Source organism: Lactuca virosa, chromosome 7, assembly GCF_052849685.1.
Source record: "Lactuca virosa cultivar CGN04683 chromosome 7, Lactuca_virosa_CGN04683_v6, whole genome shotgun sequence".
Lineage (NCBI taxonomy): Eukaryota > Viridiplantae > Streptophyta > Magnoliopsida > Asterales > Asteraceae > Lactuca > Lactuca virosa.
Window position 1 is genome coordinate 161,467,297 of NC_136432.1, and position 21,986 is coordinate 161,489,282.

Consider the following 21,986-nt stretch of genomic DNA (forward strand, 5'->3'; position numbering starts at 1 on the left):
AAAGATCGACTTTGCTCTTCCGGAAGCTGAAATTCTTGCAGATGGTCCGATCGAAGAACCGCTTCTAGGTTTGTCTACACCATCAGAAGAACAAACAAAAAGGACTTCTTCCGAGTCCTTGACAAACACCTAGTTCCTACCAAAGCTCTGCAGAAGTTCATTTCCCGGGCATCCAAGTCTGATGCTCCGGAACAGGTTAAGGCGAAGTTTGTAAGTCAACTGACTTGGTACATTGCAGTGCGAGAATGGTTGTTCCGAGCATTCACCTTCATCAAGGAAGAAATGAACTAAGCTCGATGGGTTGCTAAGTACACTTAGGGGGAGATTGTTGGAACCTGAAAGTGAACCTCTAGCAATCCTAAGTACATATTCCGAAGGCTGTTGGTTCCGAAGAAAGATGTGATCTGGAACCTGTCCGGAGCTGAAGAAAAGGAGTGAAGTATTTTGAAGAGGAACGCATTCCGGAGCTGATCCTAAAGTCCGGAATGCATGCTGATCCGGACCAAACTTTCATCTCCGGAACATCACTTGTCCGGAATGAACTTATTTTGTCTCTTATGAATTTATTACTTTTGTCTTGTATTTTGATGTAACGTTTCATAGGACTTAGTCTAAAGTTGATTTAGGACAATCAGAATGTCAGATTTGTATCTTTTGTCCGGTCCTTTGTAAACACTTAGGTTAATTCGCTGTAACATTCACTCCTTTATATAGGAGCATTCAATACAAGTCAACTACGGATCTTTCTCTCACTTTTGGCATTTACTCTTATCACATTTAAAACATTCTTCTTGTTCCTCATTTATTAACTTTACCTTGATCACTATTTACTTGTTCTAAATTAATGTCTTGATCATTTGTTGAATTGATTATCTAAGACTTGACTGGTCTTTCCAGTCTCGACTTGAACATCCATTATTAAGCAGACATTGATCTCAAGCATTCATTCAAGGTTTGAGTTCTCAAACCTTGTCCATGCGTATAGATCTTGTTCTCACACATTGGCCGTTGATCATTATGGTTTCCGACGCACACGATTGGTTCATTGGTTCCTTGTTAATTATGGTTCTCTATTGAATCCCACCCTATATATATATATATATATATATATATATATATATATATATATATATATATATATATATGCTTAGGTTATTTTGTTTTTACTAACTATTGTGTATACCAGAATGCACAGATCTGGACCACAAATGGAATAGAATCAATGATCAATGATCTGAGATTCTATGATATTACGATAGGGTAACATGTATCATATAATCACTCAAATTTCAGCATAATGGTATTTTGGACAATTAACTATATTTATAAAAGGAAATTTTCGGATTGTTAGGGATAATTAATACTCCTAATTTTAAAATTTTGGATTTTTTAAATTAATTCAATTTAATTCTAAACATAACCGATTTTATTTCGTCAGAATTTTTTTTTGTTAGAATGATGTTCTTTCATAGTTTTGTAACATCTCGTTTTAAATAGAGTAATTAAATAATAAATCAGGAACCCATGAAGTAATTATTTTGATTATTTTATATTATTAGAGCTTAAAATTTAATAATAATTATTGGAATGTAGTTTTGGGGGTTAAAGAATGATATTGGACTTATATTGAAAGGATTTTATGGAGTCAGGGGCCGAAGTGTAAATTTTCGGATCTGATTTGAAAAGAATTGAAGAGGGCAGGGTTGAAAAGGTAAATAATGGGCTATGATTGAAAGGAATATTATGGGGAGGGACTGTAGTTGCCATCATGGAAAACTTTAATTGGAAGCGGGTATTTAAGGGATCCGAAACCCTAACCCTAGGGACCATTTGTGCAGCCGTCATCTTCTTCACTCCCTCTCTCTCCGCCGCTACTGCCGACGCAAGTGAGGATCAAGAGCCAACGTTTGATGGTGGAGTTGGTCGGTTGAAGCAAAGCTGCGGGTGTGATTGTTGCAGTTCGCCGGTTGGGGTCGTAACCCTCTTTCTTCTCCCCGTTCTTCTGTTGTAGCAAAGTCACCGGACCACCGCCCCTCCGTTGTGGAAGCCGGGAATCTCCAAACCGATGCTGCCATTTCCCCTTCTGTTTCGCTGTGTTTTCGTCGGTGCCATGTCCCAGCTCGATCGCCGCCGCCTGTGTGGTCTTTCTTCTACTTCAGTCGACATCCGTCACCTCAAGGGTGGCTGTTGTGCGCATGCTCAGCCCGTGTGTCGCAATGGCGTGTGTTTTGGGTTGCTAACCACACGGGGATGTCTTCTTCTGGCCAGATACATCACGGGAACCACCATGGTGGTCGTCATATCACTGTCGATGTGCACCACCGTAAGGTGGGTGGCTGTGTGCGTTTTTCCGAGCAAATGGTTGTGGGTTTTGGGGTGTTTGTGTTTAAATGTGGTGACGATATGAGGCTGCTGGAACGATTTTGGCCGGAGATCTGGAGAAAAACCCCACTGCCACCACCATGAGGTGGGGGCTACCGCTCTCTACCGCCGACTGTCGCCAAGTTCAGGAAGCTGTCAACCAGCAGCTGGAGTTTTATCTGCGGGACCTCAGCAGTGCCAGGTGAGTTATCCTCACTATATCAACAGGGTCTACGGCACCAATGCCGACCCTTTATGATTTACATCCTGGTTTAGGATGGTTGCTATGTTATTGATATGCTAGATTACATCCTGGTCTAGGATGGTTGCTATGTTATTAATATGCTAGATTACATCCTGGTTTAGGATGGTTGCTATGTTATTGATATGCTAGATTACATCCTGGTCTAGGATGGTTGCTATGTTATTGATATGCTAGATTTCATCCTGGTTTAGGATGGTTGCTATGTTAGATTTCGGATAGATCGGTATCCTGGTTATAGTATGTTTGTATGCTGTTATGATCTGTTAGATCGGTATCCTGGTAGATAGGATGTTGTTATGCTATTATGATTGTTATATCGATATCCTGGTATATAGGATGATGCTATGTTAGTGACCTGGTTAGGTCGGTATCCTGGTTATAGGATGTTGTTATGATTGGTGATCTGTTAGATTGGTATGACTGTTATATATATGCAAGTGTATGATATTTATGTACACATGCTTGTTTGATTTGGGGTTGGGTTAAGGCAGTCCTGCTTTGTGCTGGAGGCCAACATACCCAGGGCGGTCCGGATAACCTGAAGGCCCTGCAAAGGGATTCAGTCAGACCGAAGGCCCGACGAGCGGTCCGGATAGGCTGTAGGACCTGCGAGGCGGTCCAGACATGCCGAAGGTTCGGAGAACAGTCCATATAGACTAAAGGCCAGTGAGGCGATCCAGTCAGGCTGACAACTCATTATGCATGATGTTCTGTATTTGTTGATATGATATGATATGATTATGGTTATTTGAGGTTGGTATTTTGGGGGTAAGTCACTAAGCTCTCGGGCTTACAGTTTTCAGTTTATTGTTTCAGGTAAATCAGATGAACGCAGGAAGGCAAAGGCGTGATCGTACAGCTCCTCTTATTTTATGGTTTTATGAATTGATTCTGGGGATACTCTGATGTCTAAACCATTTTGAAAACAAACTATAGTAACTTGATGGTTTTAAAATGTATTAAAAAGTTTTAATTTGGCTTGAATTTTTTGGGTGTTACAGTTTTATTCTATTAGAATATTAATGAAGAATAACATAATTCTTGAACTCCTAGTTGAAGAATAACAACATTTTAATATTTTCATATACATTCAAACTTAAATACAAATTCATACATATTCTTACATACTAATAGCCTTATACATTTTAATATATTTTTACATATTGTAAAAGAATATCATAAAAAATCAGCATTCTTGAATATAAAATTAATGAATAAATACAAGTGTAATTCTTAAAAAATAAGAACATTCTTAACTGTGAGTGTGATCAATCTTTGACTCATTCTTCAAGTCATTCTTATCAGGTCTTCAAGCCATTCTTCCGACCATTCCTATCACAAATGCAACAAAAACTAACAATGGTTAAAAGCATGTTACTTGCAATTCCTATCAATTTATATATTCTGGCAGAATACATATAATACATTCTGGTAGAATATATAGAACACAATCTTGCATAATACATAGAATGCATTCTCGGAGAATACATAGAATAAAATCTGCTAGTTATAACTTTACATGCCACTATAAATAATTAAAAGCATGTGATTTGCCATTTGCAATTGTATTTCTATATATATAAACATTCTAAAGCATAGAATGTATAAATGCATTCTGTCAGAAATACTAGAATGTTACTTGCAATTCCTAGCACTTTATATATTCTGGAAGAATACATAGAATATGATAGAATACATGGAATACATTCGGACAAAATACATAGAATTTGCTACTAAATCAAGGTTATAAAATTGTTGGAATAGTGGAACATGTTAAGTTTAATATTTTGCAAATATTAGACGGTTAGATTTTGATATTTTCCATATATTGCTTATTTAATCAGGTGATTACAAATGCTTTTGAGAAGAGTTTTCTCATTCATACAATGTTTAAGTTCTAAATTGTCTCAAATTTGTGAAAATCTCTTATAAACCGTTAATCAAATCATCACCCTAAATTAATTTAAAAAAATCAAATTCCAATAGCAAAGATTGATGCTACTTAGGTAATTAACAAATAAGGAGTTAATAACAACAAAAAAAACATATCAAAAGGTTTAATGAAGAAAATAAAAGAAATACTCTTTCAGGCAATTAACAAATAAGCATACCACATGTTAGAACCAAGTAGCATAAATAACCAAGTTAGAATTATTTTTGTGTTCTTCAAGAATTTGAACATCAAATTCTCTTTGAGGCATTTCTACAATCATCTAGCGTGCAACATAGACATTAAATTCTCTTTCAGACCATTTCTACAACGAAACTGCCAAATGTGAAAAAGTAAAGGTTGGAACAGAAAAAAAAACACCCAATGTAAATGAAGAATGTAATTTACCTGTAGAAGAGGAGAATAGAACGAGATGTCTGGGAGAGTCGATCAACATATACTTTCAGCACCATTTTTTCTCTCTGCCCATAACTTGAGTTGTTACTTTGATCAAGCTTTGATTTGGATAATTAAAGCCTTGTACTTACAAGTAAACATCATTTGACAGTGACATGAAGGAAGCAGAAGTCGCCAATGGCGGAGAGGGAGGAAGAAGAAATTGGGTTGCTCTTGTGCCTGCCGATCGAAAAAAGAAAGGAGCAGGGGATTAGGGTTAGTGAGACGAAGCAATGATTTAAAAAGGATATCTATGATATTCGTTTAATGATTTTCCAAATATACAAGATTTATTTTTGGTTTATAAAGGTAAAATGACTAAACTACTTTTATTCTTAAATTTAATGATTAAATTATTACCAAATTCTCATTGGTTCATATATACATACAATGCTTGTAGGAAACATTTGAATCTCTCTCTCTGTAAAATATATATATATATATATATATATATATATATATATATATATATATATATATATATATATATATATATATATATATTACAAAAACCTTGATACCCTGAATGTTGCTCATGACGATGGGACCATTATATTTAATGTAACGAATATAAAAACAACCTATAATATTTACAAGATTCTTGTATGCAATTTAGGTGTAGTACTTGTAATATAAAACTAAACTATTTATTACAATAAGATGGATGAGTTGATAAAATAACAAATAGTCGTTGAAATTTCATCGGTCTTTTGCATGTTTGTGACAGCTAGTTGGGCTGTCGCATTTATCAAAATATCTCATATTTGTTCGAACTTAATAACATAATTTATTTTTAAAAAATATTTACTTATTTGTATCTTGTAAAGATGGAGATATGTTTTTAATAAACTCAGGCCAGATGTCTACTGATATAATATTTGTTTTATAAATGTTTATACTCCTTTTCCAAATTTATTATCTATGTTTTTTACCGATTTGCTTTTAAAGGGTTGGCTAAAAAGACACCCCATTTTATGGGATGTCTAAGGCTATGGGGAGTGGTCACCACCAACTCACCGGAAAAGTGGTGCCACATCTGTGCCACGTCACCTTCACCACCAACCCACTCCACATAGGAAATGGTCACCACTAACAACATTCACTTTTTTATTTTTTTTATTTTTTTAACATTATGTTAAATAAATAACATAATTTATAAAATGGGTAACTTTTTTTATTTTTTGTAACACTATATGAAATAAAAAACATAATTTATAAGATAAATAAATTTTTTGAAAACACAAAAAAAAAACATTTCATTAATTAAAAACATAGAAATTTAAAACCTAAAATTACTAAAACACACATAAAACCTAACAAATCAAATACTACCAATCAAATCAAATACTACGTGGAGGCTCTCTCCAAAGAATGCATGCCAAAACCATAGGTCGTTTGACACAACCGCCTCCAGTATAACAATCGGGACCCCATGATCTCCTCGCGTGAATTGACCACGCCACGCATTGGGACAATTTGCCCACTCCCAATGTGTACAATCAATACTACCAAGTATCCCTGGAAAACCATGTTTAGCTTCATGCGCGGCATACAACTGTTCGACATCACTTTTAGTCGGATGTCGCAAGTATATGTCACGGTAAAGCTCTATAACATACTCACAGAAAAGATATGTACAATCTCGACCCGTCCTCTCAGACATTTTCAGATACTCATCTGATGCGTCTGCGGTTATACCATATCCCAATTGTCTAAGAGCGGTCGTACATTTTTGTATTGTGGTAAAACCACGTTTACCTCTAGCATCCAATCGTAATTTGAAAAACTCATAATTACGTTCCAAATCTGAAGCTATACGTAAAAATAAATGTCTACTAATACGAAAACGTTCTTCGAATTTCGATAGGTCATAAAGACTATCAGGGGCAAAATAATCACGTACCAAAAGTTCATGTGCCGCCTCTCGATCCCGATTGATATATTTTCTATGTTTCTTCTCGCGGTGTGAAGTTTCGCCTCTCTGACGAATCACGTCTTGTGCCGCAGACAATAGTGTGTGCAACACCAAATCATCATCAGAACCGCTATCCATTTTTTTGTTGAATTTGTATGTTTGATTTGAGAGAATTTGTATGTTTGTTTTGAAAAAATTGTGTAAAAGTGGAAGCATATATAGATAGAGAAAGGAAATTAAAGGAAAAAAGTTTTTTTTTATTTATTTAGTAACCCAGCCAACGGTCCAAATTAAAGGACCAATCAATGTACGCGTCTTCGTCCGTCCTGGGAGCCACGCCACCACCAACCCACTGAAGCCAGGGGCGGTGTTCACTCGTGGAGAGAGCATCCACGTAAGCATTTCACGCATGGAGGTCCCTCCACTCCGGATAGCCTAAAGGGTGTCTTAATAACAACGTCCTAACAATAAATATGCGTATGAGTTTTTCCTGATCTTAAGAGTACTCGAGAGCTTATTGTTTTTGGGAGAATGACAAGAGTAGCAACAACACGGAATCTTATATTTTGTTTGTGTGTGTGATTAGACATGTTTTCAATTTATTAATTTTGGTGTTTAATTTGGTCGAAAAGGTTACAAGGGAAATAGTGCATATTTAATACATAACGTGGAAGGTGGCGTTAAATATAATTAATTTAGTAAAGTTGGTTTGTTTCTTAATTAATTAACTAGATCTAAGTGATTGAGGATTTAAGATTAGATTAGTGAGGAGCCAAGTGTTGATATGGTTCCCTACCGATAAGTCATTATCATAGACATAAGCAAACTTTCTTATTTTTATATTATAAAATGTAACAAGGGTAAGTTTTGTTTTGAAAACTTCATTACAAGTAGTACGGTTATCTTTCTAACAAAATAAAGTTTTCTGGATTTGTGAAACACATATAGACTCGTGTAGTCCTCCATTCCTTGATCGTGCTTTGGTTATTGTAGTTGATTAGTTGTCGGATTAGATAGAACGAAATTGTACTGATTAAGGTGAATTTTTTTGCTTGGAAAATTGAATTGAATAGACTTGCTACTAAGACTAATTTAGATCGAAGGGGGATTGATTTTCATTCTGCTGTTTTCCTGATTTGTGAAACATAGATAATGTCGGGGTTTGAGAAGAATATGATTGTTTATGGAATCATGTAGAACACTTTTCGAATCTGATATTTTTACATTATGTTTGGCATCATGAAAACCAGATTATGAGATAATACTTCAAAGAACAATTTCATATGAAGACACTAACGAGAAATCACGAACTATGGATTTCTATGAATATGAATTCTTCTTATAATCAAAGAAAATTGATCAATTAGCATTAGATGCTCATTATATCCGCAAATGGCTGCAACCCACTTGACCCCTGTCATTTGGTCGAACTGAGATCAAACTTGTTCCATACAAGCATGCACTCTATACCTCCTAACTTGTTTAAAATCAAGACTTGAATTCTATTGTTAATCTTGTAAATTCCATTACACTACAATGATACAATGACAAAATTTCCAACAGATAAAGACATGACAATATTTATTTGTTGGTCGTTAAGTTGCTAAGGATTTGTAAATTTGAAAATGCACTTGACATATAAAGTATGTTTTAAAAATTATGGAAACTGTGAATGGGGAGTTTCAATTGCATTAAAAACTGAAGTTTTTTACAACGTAAATTTATTTACATAAACATAATCATTATATTCAAACTAGATATCCGTTTTTATAATAAATAAATTTTGATAATAATAAGTTTGAGAAATCAAATATCATCCTATTTTTTCTTCCTATCTATTTAAGATTGTGATATTTGTCATATTTAATAAAATTAATAAATTTTTATTATATTTCTCATAATCTAAAACGGGTATGAAGAAAAAGTATAAAGAATTAAGGATATTTAATTTTTCTAATACGTTTAAGCACTCAACAAAGTTAAAACAGTCGGTATATGTGGCAACTGGCATCGCATGTGGGTTCTCCCAAAGGTACACACATGTGCATATTTGACACTTCCATTTTTCACGCCTACTTTTACTCCCGAGAGTTTCTAGCTTGCTTGTAAATAATTAACACAGCTTATTCTGACTTACAAAAGTCAAACTCAAAACTCAATACTATATATATATATATATATATATATATATATATATATATATATATATATATATATATATATATATATATATATATATATATATATACATTAAAAGAAAAAGTAACATTATACTTGAAGGAAGGAAGACAGTGATGAAGAAATGGAGAATATGAAATTGATATAATAAAAAGGTTGTTATTGATCAACATAAAGTTATCCTTAAACATGATGATGATGATGATTCAGGTATTGATACATCTTGCATGTTTAGATTATAATCTTTTTTTGTATATTAACGTGAATTAATGTCATTTAAAAAACATGAAGTAGCCTCTTGACATGTGTAATAGATTCACAAATAGGTTGACCAAGATTTTATAAACAAAATGTATATATGCAACCTCATAAAAATTAATTGACCAACGTCACCCGCAAACCTACCATAATGAGTCACATGCTTAACGGGTTTAATCCAACCATCAAAAGTCAAAAGTCAATTTAAACTTCAAAGCTACGTGTAACTTTTCTCATGAATTTTTATTACTCTCGGGATTCACAACACACCATTTCCATATTTCTTTAAGCAGTTTTTAATACCAATGATTTTAAAATAGTCACTAAATTTTCTCTATACGCAAGAGTTTCCTATGTTAAGTCTTCAACATTTTGATCACAAGTGGTAGATTATTTGAAGACTTTGAAGATGATGCTTCTCAAAGGAATTGTCAATGTAAATAAATAGATTATCAAACACGCAAACGCAAGTAAAAAAAAAAAAAATACTAATCAATGCAAGAAAGAGCATCAAGTTTAGAAATTCATTCACATACATTGAAATTTTAAAAACAGGAAATAATGAGAGAAACAAAAATAAGAAACAAGCTGAAAATTGCATCCTCTACAAATAGTTTACAATCCCCGATACAGGAAAAATAGATTTTTTTTTTTTTTTTTTTGTGAATTATGTTACACAATATAAGAAGGGTGAATTAAAAAAAGATCATGGTTTGGAGAACATCCCTTGAGTTAAGGAGGAGAAATCATAGTCTTTTGCAGACTGTGAACCCGATGCAGTTGCTTGTGATGGTTTAGATCCACCAGATCCCCCATTGCTGCCAGGTGGCGTCACCCCATTGGTAGTTGCATTCAATCCCATCCCGTATATACTATAACAAAATAATAATAATAATAATAATAATAATAATAGTGTTATCATTTATGCCAATTAATACATAAAAAAAAAAGTAAGATATAAATTAGAATCATACCTGGATGATGTTGGAAGCTGAAATGAATTGCCAGCTGGAATTGGTGCTCCAAGTCCCATGTTTCCCATCTATTATTTATTTCACCAATTAAAGTCTAACCATATTAATTGTATAGAAAATATAAATACTTATTATTTATATACCTGCTGTAAATATTTCTCTAGTTCATCTTTTCCAGGTTGTGGTGTAGCAGTAGCATGCATTCCGGGAAACTGATAGCCGACATTTGCCCAGTTTTGATTGGGGAGTAAATTACGTTGTTGCCCTTGCCCCCCGTTCCCAGTAAGATTTGGCAAACCACCTGATTTAGCAGCAGCAGCCATGAGTAGGTACTGCTGCTGAGCTAACATAGCAAGTTGCTGTTGGTGAAGAGCATATGGTGATGTTGTGTTGTTATTGTTACTCTTTTCAAAGAGACTCATAATATCATTTTTAACATCCTTCTGAGGCTTCTGTGATTGTGGTTGTGAGAGAGGAGGTGAGTCTTTGAACAGATCTTCAATTCCAGAAGTAGGAATGGGATTTGAGTTTGTTTGGTTGTTAATGTTATCAACAGGTTTTGAAACGTCTGTTGTGATTGGTGCTACTTGAACAGCAGCAGCAGCAGCTGTAAATCAATATCACAATATAAATTATGTGTAGAATTTAATCTTAGTAAGTAATAAAAGGAAGGAGTAAGTAGAGTTACATTGAAAGCCTGCCCATAGATCGTCTGTAGAAGCTTCTGGAACTTTCTCGTCCATTGAAAGCATGTCGAAAAGATCAGTAGCAAAATCATGTTTTGGAGGAGAGACAGCTTCTGATTCAGTAGAAGAAACTGCTGATGACTCAGCTTTTGGAATTGGGATCACCTGTTAAGTTGAAATAAATGAACAAACTTAATACATAATGAATATGCAGATGATGATGATGATGATGATGACATACAGATACAGATACAGGTTCAGGTCCTTTTGGGGGGACACGAAGGTTGACTCTTGCAACAGGTGTTTGATAGCTCTTTCTTTCACTTTGCAAAGGTGGTGGAGCTTTCTCTTCTTGCACTACAAGAGTTGGGATTTCTATTCCTTCTTTAGCAACCCATCTTTTGTCTTCATATCTTAAAAAAATAGCCACCACATTTTTTTTAATACTTTGAAACATAGATAATGAAGAAGGGAATAAATTTTTTTTTTTTAAAAGTATTAAAAAGGGTACGTACTTTGCGCGAATGAAATTTTCAATGCCAACTCTATCATAATTTGGTGGCAGTTGTGCTTCCCAATAACTATTCGACTTCTCGTTTCCCATGGCTGAGAAGAAAGAGAAAATGTATCACAAAACATAATCTTTATAAATTGCAATAATTATTTATTTATATTTTTTTATAAACATGAGGAAGATCCGTTGTCTTACATTGGATAAATGCAACCTGCTCAGGTAGCCATGTGTCCAGTGTAGCTGATCGCACCTGGAGAGAGAGAGAGAGAGAGAGAGAGAGAGAGAGAGGTGCATAAATAAATAAATGAAAGAAGACATTATAGTGTCTATTAAAAGGTATAGTTAACCTATATGTTTTAAATTTTAATAGCTATTTGTCTTAAGGGGAATGTCTTTATAACAAAACATGAATCATTCATGTAAAATGTGACACAATAGTACCATGCATCAGAAGCTTGTACTCACTGCATCAAGGGCAGTTTTTTATGTAGTTTTTTTTTTTTTAACTAAATAGCTCCAAAAACTCAATATAAAACAATGTAGGCAGATCTGTGTTTTTCGGTTTCTTGTTCTAATTATTTTTCTCTCCATATACAAGGTGGCTAGTGGCAAAGGGATTCAGTCAAATTCCAAGAATCCAAGGTATTAATTTTACAAATATTTTTCTCACATGTTGTGAAGCATAATAAATTTTAACTCCGTTTTTTTATCTATTCTTTTAAGACCTTCAGATGATAGGGACTTGTATGGATTAATAATATAGGAGATGAAGTAATTAAATTATTACCTTTGATATGTGTACACCAAGGCTTCTATGGATTCCAGAACATTGCATGCATATAAAGATGCCTAAGTTCACACTAGCCCATCTAGGACCTCTGTCATGAAAAAAAAATTGGTTTTAATAGTTAATATAGATAATAACTAAACAATAATCCAATTTGATTAATGAATGTCATAAATGAAGTGCATACTTGGTTTTGCAATCAGCACACTCCCTATTCTCAGGCAATTTAAGAAGCCCTTCCAGTATCTGGAAACAAAGATCACACAAAATCAGTTGATATGCAGCATAAAGTTTTTTCAGTGCACCATAATGTGAAAAATAAGGGAATTGTATTGTTTTCACTTCACAAGTTTCATTCTATATGCACACAACAGTTTCAAAGTTTTAATTTTTAACCCTACATTGCTCAATCTTGATGACCAAATCAAATAAAGGATGGTTTTTCTTCTATAGTTTATATCATCATTATATAATGATCACATATTTGGTAGCATTAGCATTTAAACAGTAATGGAGTCCATCTAATTCATAACAGCCCCTTTCTTTTGATTAAAGACAGCTTATTACACTTCTTTGCAAGTGAAAGTCCACCTTGAACAAATATTAACTAAAAGAAATAATGCCAAATTGGGGGATCAGCACATTACAGGAAATAAAATTGTTGCAGGCAGTTGTAAGATTCATGTTTACATCAACTTGCCTTGGAACTTAATAGACTAAAGGCTGCCTCTTGACTCACCCTTTCTGTTCTCTTAATCTCTTATTACATTTATTGATGCTCAAAGTCAGTTGAAGCCCATGATTCGTTGTTATAAAGTGACTTCTGATAAAATTCTAAATGTAAGTACTAAAAATTTATATATGACTGCAAGTAAATTTCCCTAAGCTTTGGAGTTATAACCATCATCCGTGTAACTATAGGTCTATATCCCCTTCTCAGTCATGTTCTAGTGCTCATCCATCACAAAAAGTTTACACTTTTTTGTTTTAGAGTAGTTTGTCATCTGGGATCCCTTGCACATAATATGAATCAATTTACTAAACATGCTGATCTTTTTATTTACGCAATATATGATGTAAAAGTATGCTTGAAGAGGAATATAGGATACAGATCTCCCAAATTACTAGACAAAATATTTTTATGAAAGTCGCAAACAATAATCGAATAATCAAACGGAACAGATTTCATACAAATTCAATAGTTTTCGATCACACGTATTCAATGTTTATTGAAATAGATCAGCTGCTAAATGTTAAATCGAGTATACTAGATGATACCATGACATATCAGTTAACCTAATAAGTGCAAAAATAAATACAGATCAAGTTACAGAAGAGGAAGAAGACGAGACCTTTCTGTGCCTAGCATTGAGCTCCTTGGAAACACCTGCCTTCTCGTTCATAGTTGCCGATAGGATTAAAGAAAAACCTCGATCTCTATCGGCGTTGAGATCTCTCCGTTTTGAGGTGTTCTGATTATAGGATGACGATTTAGATCACCGGAGACGACGACGACGACCGGGAGAGATCGGTATTCGGTTGGTCGTGATGAGGCTTTGATATTTTGACCTGTGTTTTGGGGTTTGGGCGTGTGAAGAGAGTTGCGAAGTGGCTGTGGAGCCGGTGTACATTGATCTTGGACGTGTGAATCGGATTACTGCTGGTGTAAATGTATCCGAATTGGGTCCCATCTGTTATTTTTAGAAACAATAAGTAAATGTAATATCTTTCCTAATATTAATCAAGTTTCAATATTTAGTGTAATGGACAAAAATAACTATGAATTTTTTAAAAATTTAAAATTATATAAAATAAAAAGTTGAAATCTATTTGAAGTAATTTTGTATTAAAAAAAATTATTTAAATAAAAATTAAAAGTTCAAAGTGAATTGAAGATTTTTTAATTCAAGTTACTTTTTTTAAAATCTAAAAGTTAAAAACATTGTAAATATCTCAAAAACTCGTGGGGAAGATACCTTGAATCATTTTGATCAAACTTGCATATTTGACTTTTTTTTTAAGTTGCATTTGTTTTATACAGTTTAGTTTATTTTTTGAGTTTATTGCAATATAATGTTAGATTAGACCAATAAAGTAGATCATAAGCTAGTCTTTTAAAAAATCATTTCAAATAATTTTGATCTTTTGACCGAGTTTGAGCAAAGCCTTGTTTGATTTCTTGTTGAACCAGTCCTGTTAGACCTTTTTGGCTGACTCGTTCCGGTCATTGCGTTTGATACCATCATATGCTACATCTTACTCGGTCCTGAAGGTCTTACTCGGCCACCAAAAAAACTCGTTGATTGAAACAGAGAAGCCTTGTTCCCTTATTTGCTCTTCTTCTTCTCACGCGTCCGTTCTCCTTGCCTACATCCGATATATGCAAAGGAAAAAGGCAAACATATATCAACACCACTCTTGCCTCTGCTAGTCAGCACCTTCGTCGTCCTCATCTAACATCGCCATACTCATTGATGTCGCCTCATCCTCCTTCCCGACATCATCTGGTATGTCTCTCCTACTTTCAATCGATATGTGATTTGTTCTTTAATTTTGGATTATTGATCTGATTCAGGCTCTGCTCCACAATCGATTTTTATAAAGTTAGGCTCAAGTAAATTCCAAGGTTAGCGTCTCTTTGAATCAAATCTAATCTCTCTTTATGTTGTGTAATTGTTCTTTAGTTTGTTATGAATTAAATTTATCAAGGAAAATTATAGGTCCAACAAGAACTAGAATATCATCACTTTTTGGATTTTCCAAGCTCTAATGTAGTGTCACTATTATAGCAATAATATGGGATCTTATTATTCTATGTTATCTAAGGGCAGATATGTATGTGTAATCAGTAATGCTTCTATGATTATAACTATTATATACTAAATTTCACATATTTCGGTTGGTAGAATTCTCATTAGAGTTGCCCAATAAGAAATGTAACCATTATCTTCATCATTTGAGTTTTTGAGTTGGTTTTTTGTGGAGCTAAGCTTGTTGGATTACAATTGTCTAAGATTCTTGCCATCAATGGCAGTTTTAAGCTATTTTCATTGCAAGATTTACACTTAAACCAACGGATAAAAGATTAAAATTTGTTAGCAATGGATTATCTACTTTTGATTCTGAAAAGTCAAGATGCATTCACTTTGTTTCAGGGATTGAAAATTCAATGTTATTCGGTTTATAAACCATTTAAATTAAAGGATTGTGTGCTTGCCTTTCATGACTTAGGGGTTGTTTGTTTTTTCAAAAAACTCATTTATGGTTGCGTTGTGCAGCACACGTGCATCACTTGGCCTTTCACAGTTGTTTGTTTTTTAGAAGACTTCTGACTTAAAAACTGTTGCGGGTGTGCTGCGCGGCACAACACTGGACCATCTTCTTCAAACCACTTTTCACTTTACTTTAAGTTATATTATTGTTTTAATTTTGTTCAACATGTTTATTATTTTAATAATATTATGAAGGATATTATAAATAATTCGAGTATATTTTACATAATTTGAAATAATTTAAAAACGGTTTGGTAAATTTCATAAAAATATTTTTTTGTATTACATTTTTTATAATCAAATATTAATAAATTATAAAGTTAATCACTAAAATTAATAAAATATATTGAAGCTAACCGGAAAAATAACCATCGTCTTCGAAAATTTAATATAAATGGACATGATTTTCGTTAAATTGACAGTTTTATTTATTGTTATTTAGCAAATATTATGTTTAATTATTTTATATACATGTCTTTGAAAAGCATATCATCACAATGATATTTATATTTGATTTGCATATTGATTAAACTAAATAAAATTTTGATTTAGATTTATTTCTAACTACTATATAGTTAATTTTAGTTTATTGCAGCAACCTACACACTTTAAAAAAACATACTTCTTATTATAGGCTGCAGCGATTTGGTCTACCTCTTCTTCTACAGAGGGTTGCAAATGTGGTCCGCAGACTTCAGATGTTTTCACTTCGAAAAAACAAACAACATCTTACATATGGATAAGGTAATTAAATATTCATATCTTATATAAATATAATATATGTATTTCACCATTGCTTAAAAGATATTTCATATGATTCCTTTTTTGTGAAAACACTTGAAGTATGTTGCAATAAATGGGATGGCAAGTATTTGAGAGCTTAGTATATATTTGTACTATGTTACAACCCGTGAAAACCATAGGTAATTGATTTAGAAAATTTTATTAAATTAATAAGATTTTTTTAACATTGCAAAATTTTATTAAATAATATCATATTAGTAATTTAGTATATTGTGATTTCTTTATTATAGACAAAATACCAAATTAATAAAATTTTGAAATTGAAATTTGTATAGTCAATTGAAAAACATGTAAGGGGGTTGGCAAATTGTTGAACAGATTGGGCCTGAAGTCTGAAGGGTGAAGAATGCAATACATGTTAGGTAATTTTTTTTGAAGAACAAATTATTTTTTGCATTTTTTAAGGTTATATATTAAACAAAAACTAACCGTATAAGTTTTGAATTACTTTTTTGGATTTTCAAAAAAAAACATGGAGATTGAAATATATGATTATAGGAATTATACATTTAATTATCTTATTTCAGGAAATATGCTAAACTGAACATAAAAATGAAAGTAAATTGCTATTATGTGCATTTATTCCAATCACATTAATTTAATAAATATCAATAAACTTTCATTTTATCTGTCATATAGCATCTTACTTATAGCTCTTAATATAAGTTTGCATGAATAGTATCCGATTAAATTAATTACATAAACGGTCCATGTATCATTTTTCCTTAATCTTAGAAAAATAGTAAATTGCACTTGAAAATGATAGTAAAAATACTTTTTCGCGTATTTATTACAATCATGGGCTAGAAGCAATTAATTGTAATATTATTTAATTTTTATGTATAGTATAGAATTATTGTGATTATTACAGATAAAAGAGTCTTCGGAAATGTGTATGTGGATAGAAGAGGCATCTCTTGAATAGGTAGAAACCCACACATGCTTCATTGAAGTTCAGAATTGCTACATTATCGAATTTAAAGTAATGCAATGGTGTGTGAAATTGACATCCTATTTAATTCATAATTTTTTACAACATCGTACTTTGTTATAATATTATTCGAGTATTATAGTTTGATAACGTAGTGTTGTAATAGGATTGTAATCCAACATACAATAAATTACCCAATACATCCAAAATTGTCTTATATCAACCTACTTTTATTTGTATTAGAGGTATACTTGGAAACTATAAGTTGATACATACTATGCAATAAATTTTTTGTAAGTTGATATATATATATATATATATATATATATATATATATATATATATATATATATATATATATATATATATATATATATATATATATATAAAATCTGATGATTGGGTATATGGCTGAAGAAGCAATGCAATTTGAAACTCTAAAAATACCTTTCAGATTTAACACAATCATTTGTTTGGATGGTATCATATATAGATGCAAGTTTATTTTTAACATATAGTTGACCCTACAATAATTAAAATGATACTTATTCCATAATTGACAAATTTCCCCTTTAATCGCAAAATAAGTTAAAAGAACACAATAAGGTACATTGTTGTTAAGTAACACACAATAAGACACACAATAGTGAAAGTATATTGTTGTTGACTAATATATACATAATATAATACACAATCATGTTTTGACAAAAAATTATTGTTTACATAGTAAATTTTATGCATAAATTGCCCTGTTAAGATAAAAGTTAGAAACAGTTATAGAAATGTTTATAAACGTAAACAAACACAAAAATATATTGAGTCACTTCAACAAAATAGGTTGCTATTAAACACGATTATACTTCCAAACACATAACATATTTAGTTAACTGCATACAAACACAGATACATTAACATACAAACGAAAACCATGTAGGATGCTATTAAAATTGTTTAACATGAATTGTTTATAAACACAAACATAAACTGATTCTAGATGGTGTTTGGGATTGAATATTCAAATTGAAATATAACTTTATACACTTATACATACAAAGACTTAGTCATAATTTTAAAATTTATTTCATATGAATGTTTTAATATTCACTATGCAAGGAACTGAGGAAGGTAAAGTAATTACACTTTTGATCATAATCGCAGACAAATCAGATAACCTTAGTTTTTAATGTAAAAAATAAATAAAGAAATAAAAATAAAACATTGACAGATACATTAGAGAGTAAGAGGAAAACTATAAATCAAAGTAAAATGTTTTTATAGGGGAACAAATAAACATATTATGTTTGATATGCACAGATAGAGAATAAAACACATATATTAAACTAACCAATTTAGAATTTGGCTGATTAGTAGGAATAAACTAGGAATGAAAATATGATTACTTTTTAAACGTATCAATAAGTCCTACTTTTATAGGATTGATATTAATTTCGAAATTGGTATTATATGTAAGAAACAGTATAATTGAGTTTTCGAATTTGGCGGTAGGGATAAATTAGGAATGGATATATGGTTACCTTTTCAACTTATCAATAAGTCCTATTTTAATGGGATTGTTATTAAATTCGTTAGATATAATAGCAAATAGAGTCAATTACAATAGATAGCAAGTTTGTTACAAATTGAAATCGGTATATTAGTTAAATGGAATTAATAGTAACATAAACATATTTATATACTTAACGATAGAAAGGGCAAAAAAGGAATTTTAGTTAGATAAAAAAAAAGAAATGTGAGAGTGACATGTCAGCAAATGGATTCTTTTATTAAGATAGGGATTTACCGTTCAAAAAAAAAGTATTTGAGAGCTTAATTTCTTGATGGATACCAATTCATCTTTAACTACAGCTCCATCTTGTTTGAAGCTGAAATTTTTGTTAAATATTGGTGAATTTTTTTTCTTAGAATAGTTTTGGATTATGTATTTGTAATTGTTTTTTCTTTTTCTTTTCAGTTTGAAATGATTTATGTTTAATTTAGATTGTGTATGACATTTTGTATTTTTATAACTTTCAACAAATATATTCATATGTTTTATCAAACAGATACATTTTATTAAACACAAAACATAACAGAAGTGTAAAATGGTCATTTTCATCATTCAACACAGTCAATCAGACGTATAATCAAACTACATGGTTTCAGTCAGACTTCAGACTCGGGTCTGATTAACTATCAAACAATATCCAAGTTCCAAGTTTGACCGAGTTGGCCGAATTTGTACGAGTTGATCCGAATTTGACCGATTTTGACCAAGGGTGACCGTATTCTGAGTTATTTGGTCAAGTTTGCTTAACTCACCTTAGTAAGAGAGTTTAAGTACTCGCCCAAGTTGATCAAGTTCTACTGGTACCATGTAACAAAGACAAAAGTATAAAAAAATTAAAACTGAGCAAATTTTCAATTTTAATGCAACAAATTAAATGTCAGGGTTCAACTGTTTTTTTTTAATGCAAAGGATTTTACGTCAATATTCATACATCAAGCACCACTCTTTCTAACAATAATTGTTTATAATAAAACTTTAAAGCTAATGGTTGAGGGAATTTGATTTACAAGTAAACAAAATTTAGCTATTAATTCGATTTACAAGTGGAAACAATATTAAGATTTTTTATTTAACTACAATAAAATCACAAATGGTAGAATATATGTTTGAGCATAAGAACATTAAGAATAGTCAACAATATATACTATTATTAAATAATAAAAATGATGACATCAATTTACTTTTATCTTTATTTCTGCATTTTCTGAGATTGAATTTGAAAATTTGAAAATATTGTCCAAGCCTTTATGATTTTTATACATTAAAAACTTGCACAATGTTATACAAATGTTAAACTTATGGGAACTACTTAAAGTATACAAATAATCTCACATTATTTTGCTACAAATCATGGAGTATAATTCTTCTGTACATCAAAATCTTATGAATAGACAATTTCTGAATTTTGATTCTATCTATATTCATTACAACAATAGGCAAGGAGTAAGAATAGTTTGACACCTCAATCAATATCCTTCACCTCAGCTTCAATATCAATAACAGGTCTAGATGAAGCCTTCCCTGCACAAACCATCCACCCATGTAACATATTAAAACAGTAACATTTTACCTATTTGCCCTTCTTTAGGAGGTGTTTTTTTTTACTTAATGGTCTTAAGGGTTTAAGCACTTAATCTAGAAAAAAATGACACCAACCAAATTCCTATTTCCCTTTCTTTCTTTCTTTTTTCCATCCAACTCCCCTCGTTTTAAAAATTATGAACATTGTGAAAATTGGGTGTTGGAATATAAGGGTAAAATGGTCATTTAGTCTCTTTCAAACGGTTTATTCAATCTAGAAAAGAAACAAACCTAGTAAGCAATATATGAGCATTTCTATCTGACATAATACAGAAAGAACAGCTTAACAAAATGTACCTTTCTTTGAACGAGAAGAAAAGTCGCTAAAAGCTTCACCAAATGATGTAGATTCATTCGGGTATTTCACAGGATTTCTTACAAACTCATTACCCACCACTGAAATCCAAAATATATACACACAAATATTCAGTTATAAGAAATTATCACATTTACAAAAATACCCTAAAAGATTACATAATTTTACCTGAAAAAGGTTGACTACAATAGGGACACACCTGTGACTCCTCAGTTAACGTAGATCTACAACAACAAAAAAAATGTAAATACCAAATATTTCATAAACATTTTAGAAGCATAAGAATCGAATTGAGTTTCTTACTCAAAAACCTGAAATTCATTTCCACAATTGGGGCACTGTATAAAAAAGACACAAATCAATTGCTTAGAATACACCATTTATTAATCTAAATAATGGAATTTTGTAAATATGATAGTGTTGTCAAAGATCGAAATTACATTGCTTTGAACCATGTCTTTTCCTGCCCACCAAATAAGAACTCCTAAACCCACAATTGGGACAAGAATCACAAGAAGCTGCCATTAAAATACAGTAAATTCGTTTGATTAGAACACAATTAAGCATGAAATGTTACTAATTGAACAATTGGATCTAACTTTGGGAATAATGCTAAAACAGAGGAAGGGAGATTAATACCCAAACGGAAACAATGGCGTCAAGTACCCAACCAAGCTGTCCAGTAAAAGAAAGATAAGTCAAGCCGATAGCCAAAGCAAGATTCCCCAAAACCCTTGCTGTGCTGCCGTCGTCTCTTCCGCCACCACCGCCGCCGCCGGAGCTATTGAATTTAAGATTATTAGACCTAACAAGAACGACCCTCTTCTTCTTGGTTAGATTCTCATCGAACTGATGTTTACTCAGTGACAATTTAACTCTGGATTCAAAACCCAATCTAGAATTTTGATGATGAAAACAACAAACGTATCTCCTTGTAAAAGGGTTGGTGGATTGTCGTGATTTTGTAGTGTAAAAAGCTTGTCTTGGGAGTTTGTAATCTGTGAAAGTGGCGAAAATTTGTGGGAATATTGTCGTCATCATGGCGAATATGAGTAGGGTTTATGAGAATTGGAAAAGATTCATAGTTTCTTGAAGAAAAACAAAAAGGATGTAGAGGATAATGAAAAATAAGGGATCTATTCTCGTTGAAAATTCCCTAAAAAGAAAAGAAATACTTTTCTCTGCCTTTCT

At 32.1% G+C, this 21,986-nt stretch overlaps 3 protein-coding genes across 4 annotated transcripts; all 3 read right to left on the reverse strand.

Annotated features, from left to right (window-relative positions):
- Positions 1–6,333: 6,333 nt before the first annotated feature.
- On the reverse strand, positions 6,334–7,065 carry LOC145127270 (uncharacterized). Its single transcript, XM_079062494.1, has one exon. The coding sequence runs from the start codon at positions 7,063–7,065 to the stop codon at positions 6,334–6,336; it is 732 nt and encodes a 243-aa protein (XP_078918620.1).
- Positions 7,066–9,859: 2,794 nt separating this feature from the next.
- LOC145124550 (ADP-ribosylation factor GTPase-activating protein AGD5-like) lies at positions 9,860–13,810 on the reverse strand. 2 transcript variants are annotated; one of them, XM_079059954.1, is made up of 10 exons: positions 13,677–13,810; positions 12,512–12,570; positions 12,325–12,415; positions 11,733–11,787; positions 11,539–11,629; positions 11,271–11,436; positions 11,026–11,188; positions 10,481–10,944; positions 10,338–10,405; positions 9,860–10,235 (listed from the first exon to the last, which is right to left on the reverse strand). In XM_079059954.1, exons 1-10 carry the CDS (start codon positions 13,725–13,727, stop codon positions 10,070–10,072), a joined length of 1,374 nt encoding a protein of 457 aa, XP_078916080.1. In that variant the 5' UTR covers positions 13,728–13,810; the 3' UTR covers positions 9,860–10,069. The 2 variants fall into 2 exon arrangements, with proteins under 2 accessions (XP_078916080.1, XP_078916079.1); XM_079059953.1 differs by having other exon boundaries at positions 11,265–11,436.
- Positions 13,811–20,177: 6,367 nt separating this feature from the next.
- Positions 20,178–21,966, reverse strand: LOC145123651 (uncharacterized). The gene is made up of 6 exons (XM_079058855.1): positions 21,435–21,966; positions 21,236–21,313; positions 21,099–21,133; positions 20,964–21,019; positions 20,777–20,875; positions 20,178–20,419 (listed from the first exon to the last, which is right to left on the reverse strand). Exons 1-6 carry the CDS (start codon positions 21,834–21,836, stop codon positions 20,361–20,363), a joined length of 729 nt encoding a protein of 242 aa, XP_078914981.1. The 5' UTR covers positions 21,837–21,966; the 3' UTR covers positions 20,178–20,360.
- Between the last annotated feature and the right edge of the window lie 20 nt (positions 21,967–21,986).

What these genes read in the sequence shown, in the direction of transcription:
- LOC145127270 (XM_079062494.1), bottom strand. Translation starts at nt 7,065, where the DNA reads ATGGATAGCGGTTCTGATGATGATTTGGTGTTGCACACACTATTGTCT.
- LOC145124550 (XM_079059953.1), bottom strand. Translation starts at nt 13,727, where the DNA reads ATGAACGAGAAGGCAGGTGTTTCCAAGGAGCTCAATGCTAGGCACAGA. An exon ending in TGTGCTGATTGCAAAACCAA is followed by an intron (nt 12,416 to 12,511) that starts GTATGCACTTCA and finishes TTTTCATGACAG; the next exon opens with AGGTCCTAGATGGGCTAGTG. An exon ending in TCTATGGGCAGGCTTTCAAT is followed by an intron (nt 10,945 to 11,025) that starts GTAACTCTACTT and finishes ATTGATTTACAG; the next exon opens with CTGCTGCTGCTGCTGTTCAA.
- LOC145123651 (XM_079058855.1), bottom strand. Translation starts at nt 21,836, where the DNA reads ATGATGACGACAATATTCCCACAAATTTTCGCCACTTTCACAGATTAC. An exon ending in AAGACATGGTTCAAAGCAAT is followed by an intron (nt 21,134 to 21,235) that starts GTAATTTCGATC and finishes TTTTTTATACAG; the next exon opens with TGCCCCAATTGTGGAAATGA. An exon ending in TTCTTCTCGTTCAAAGAAAG is followed by an intron (nt 20,420 to 20,776) that starts GTACATTTTGTT and finishes TGGTTTGTGCAG; the next exon opens with GGAAGGCTTCATCTAGACCT.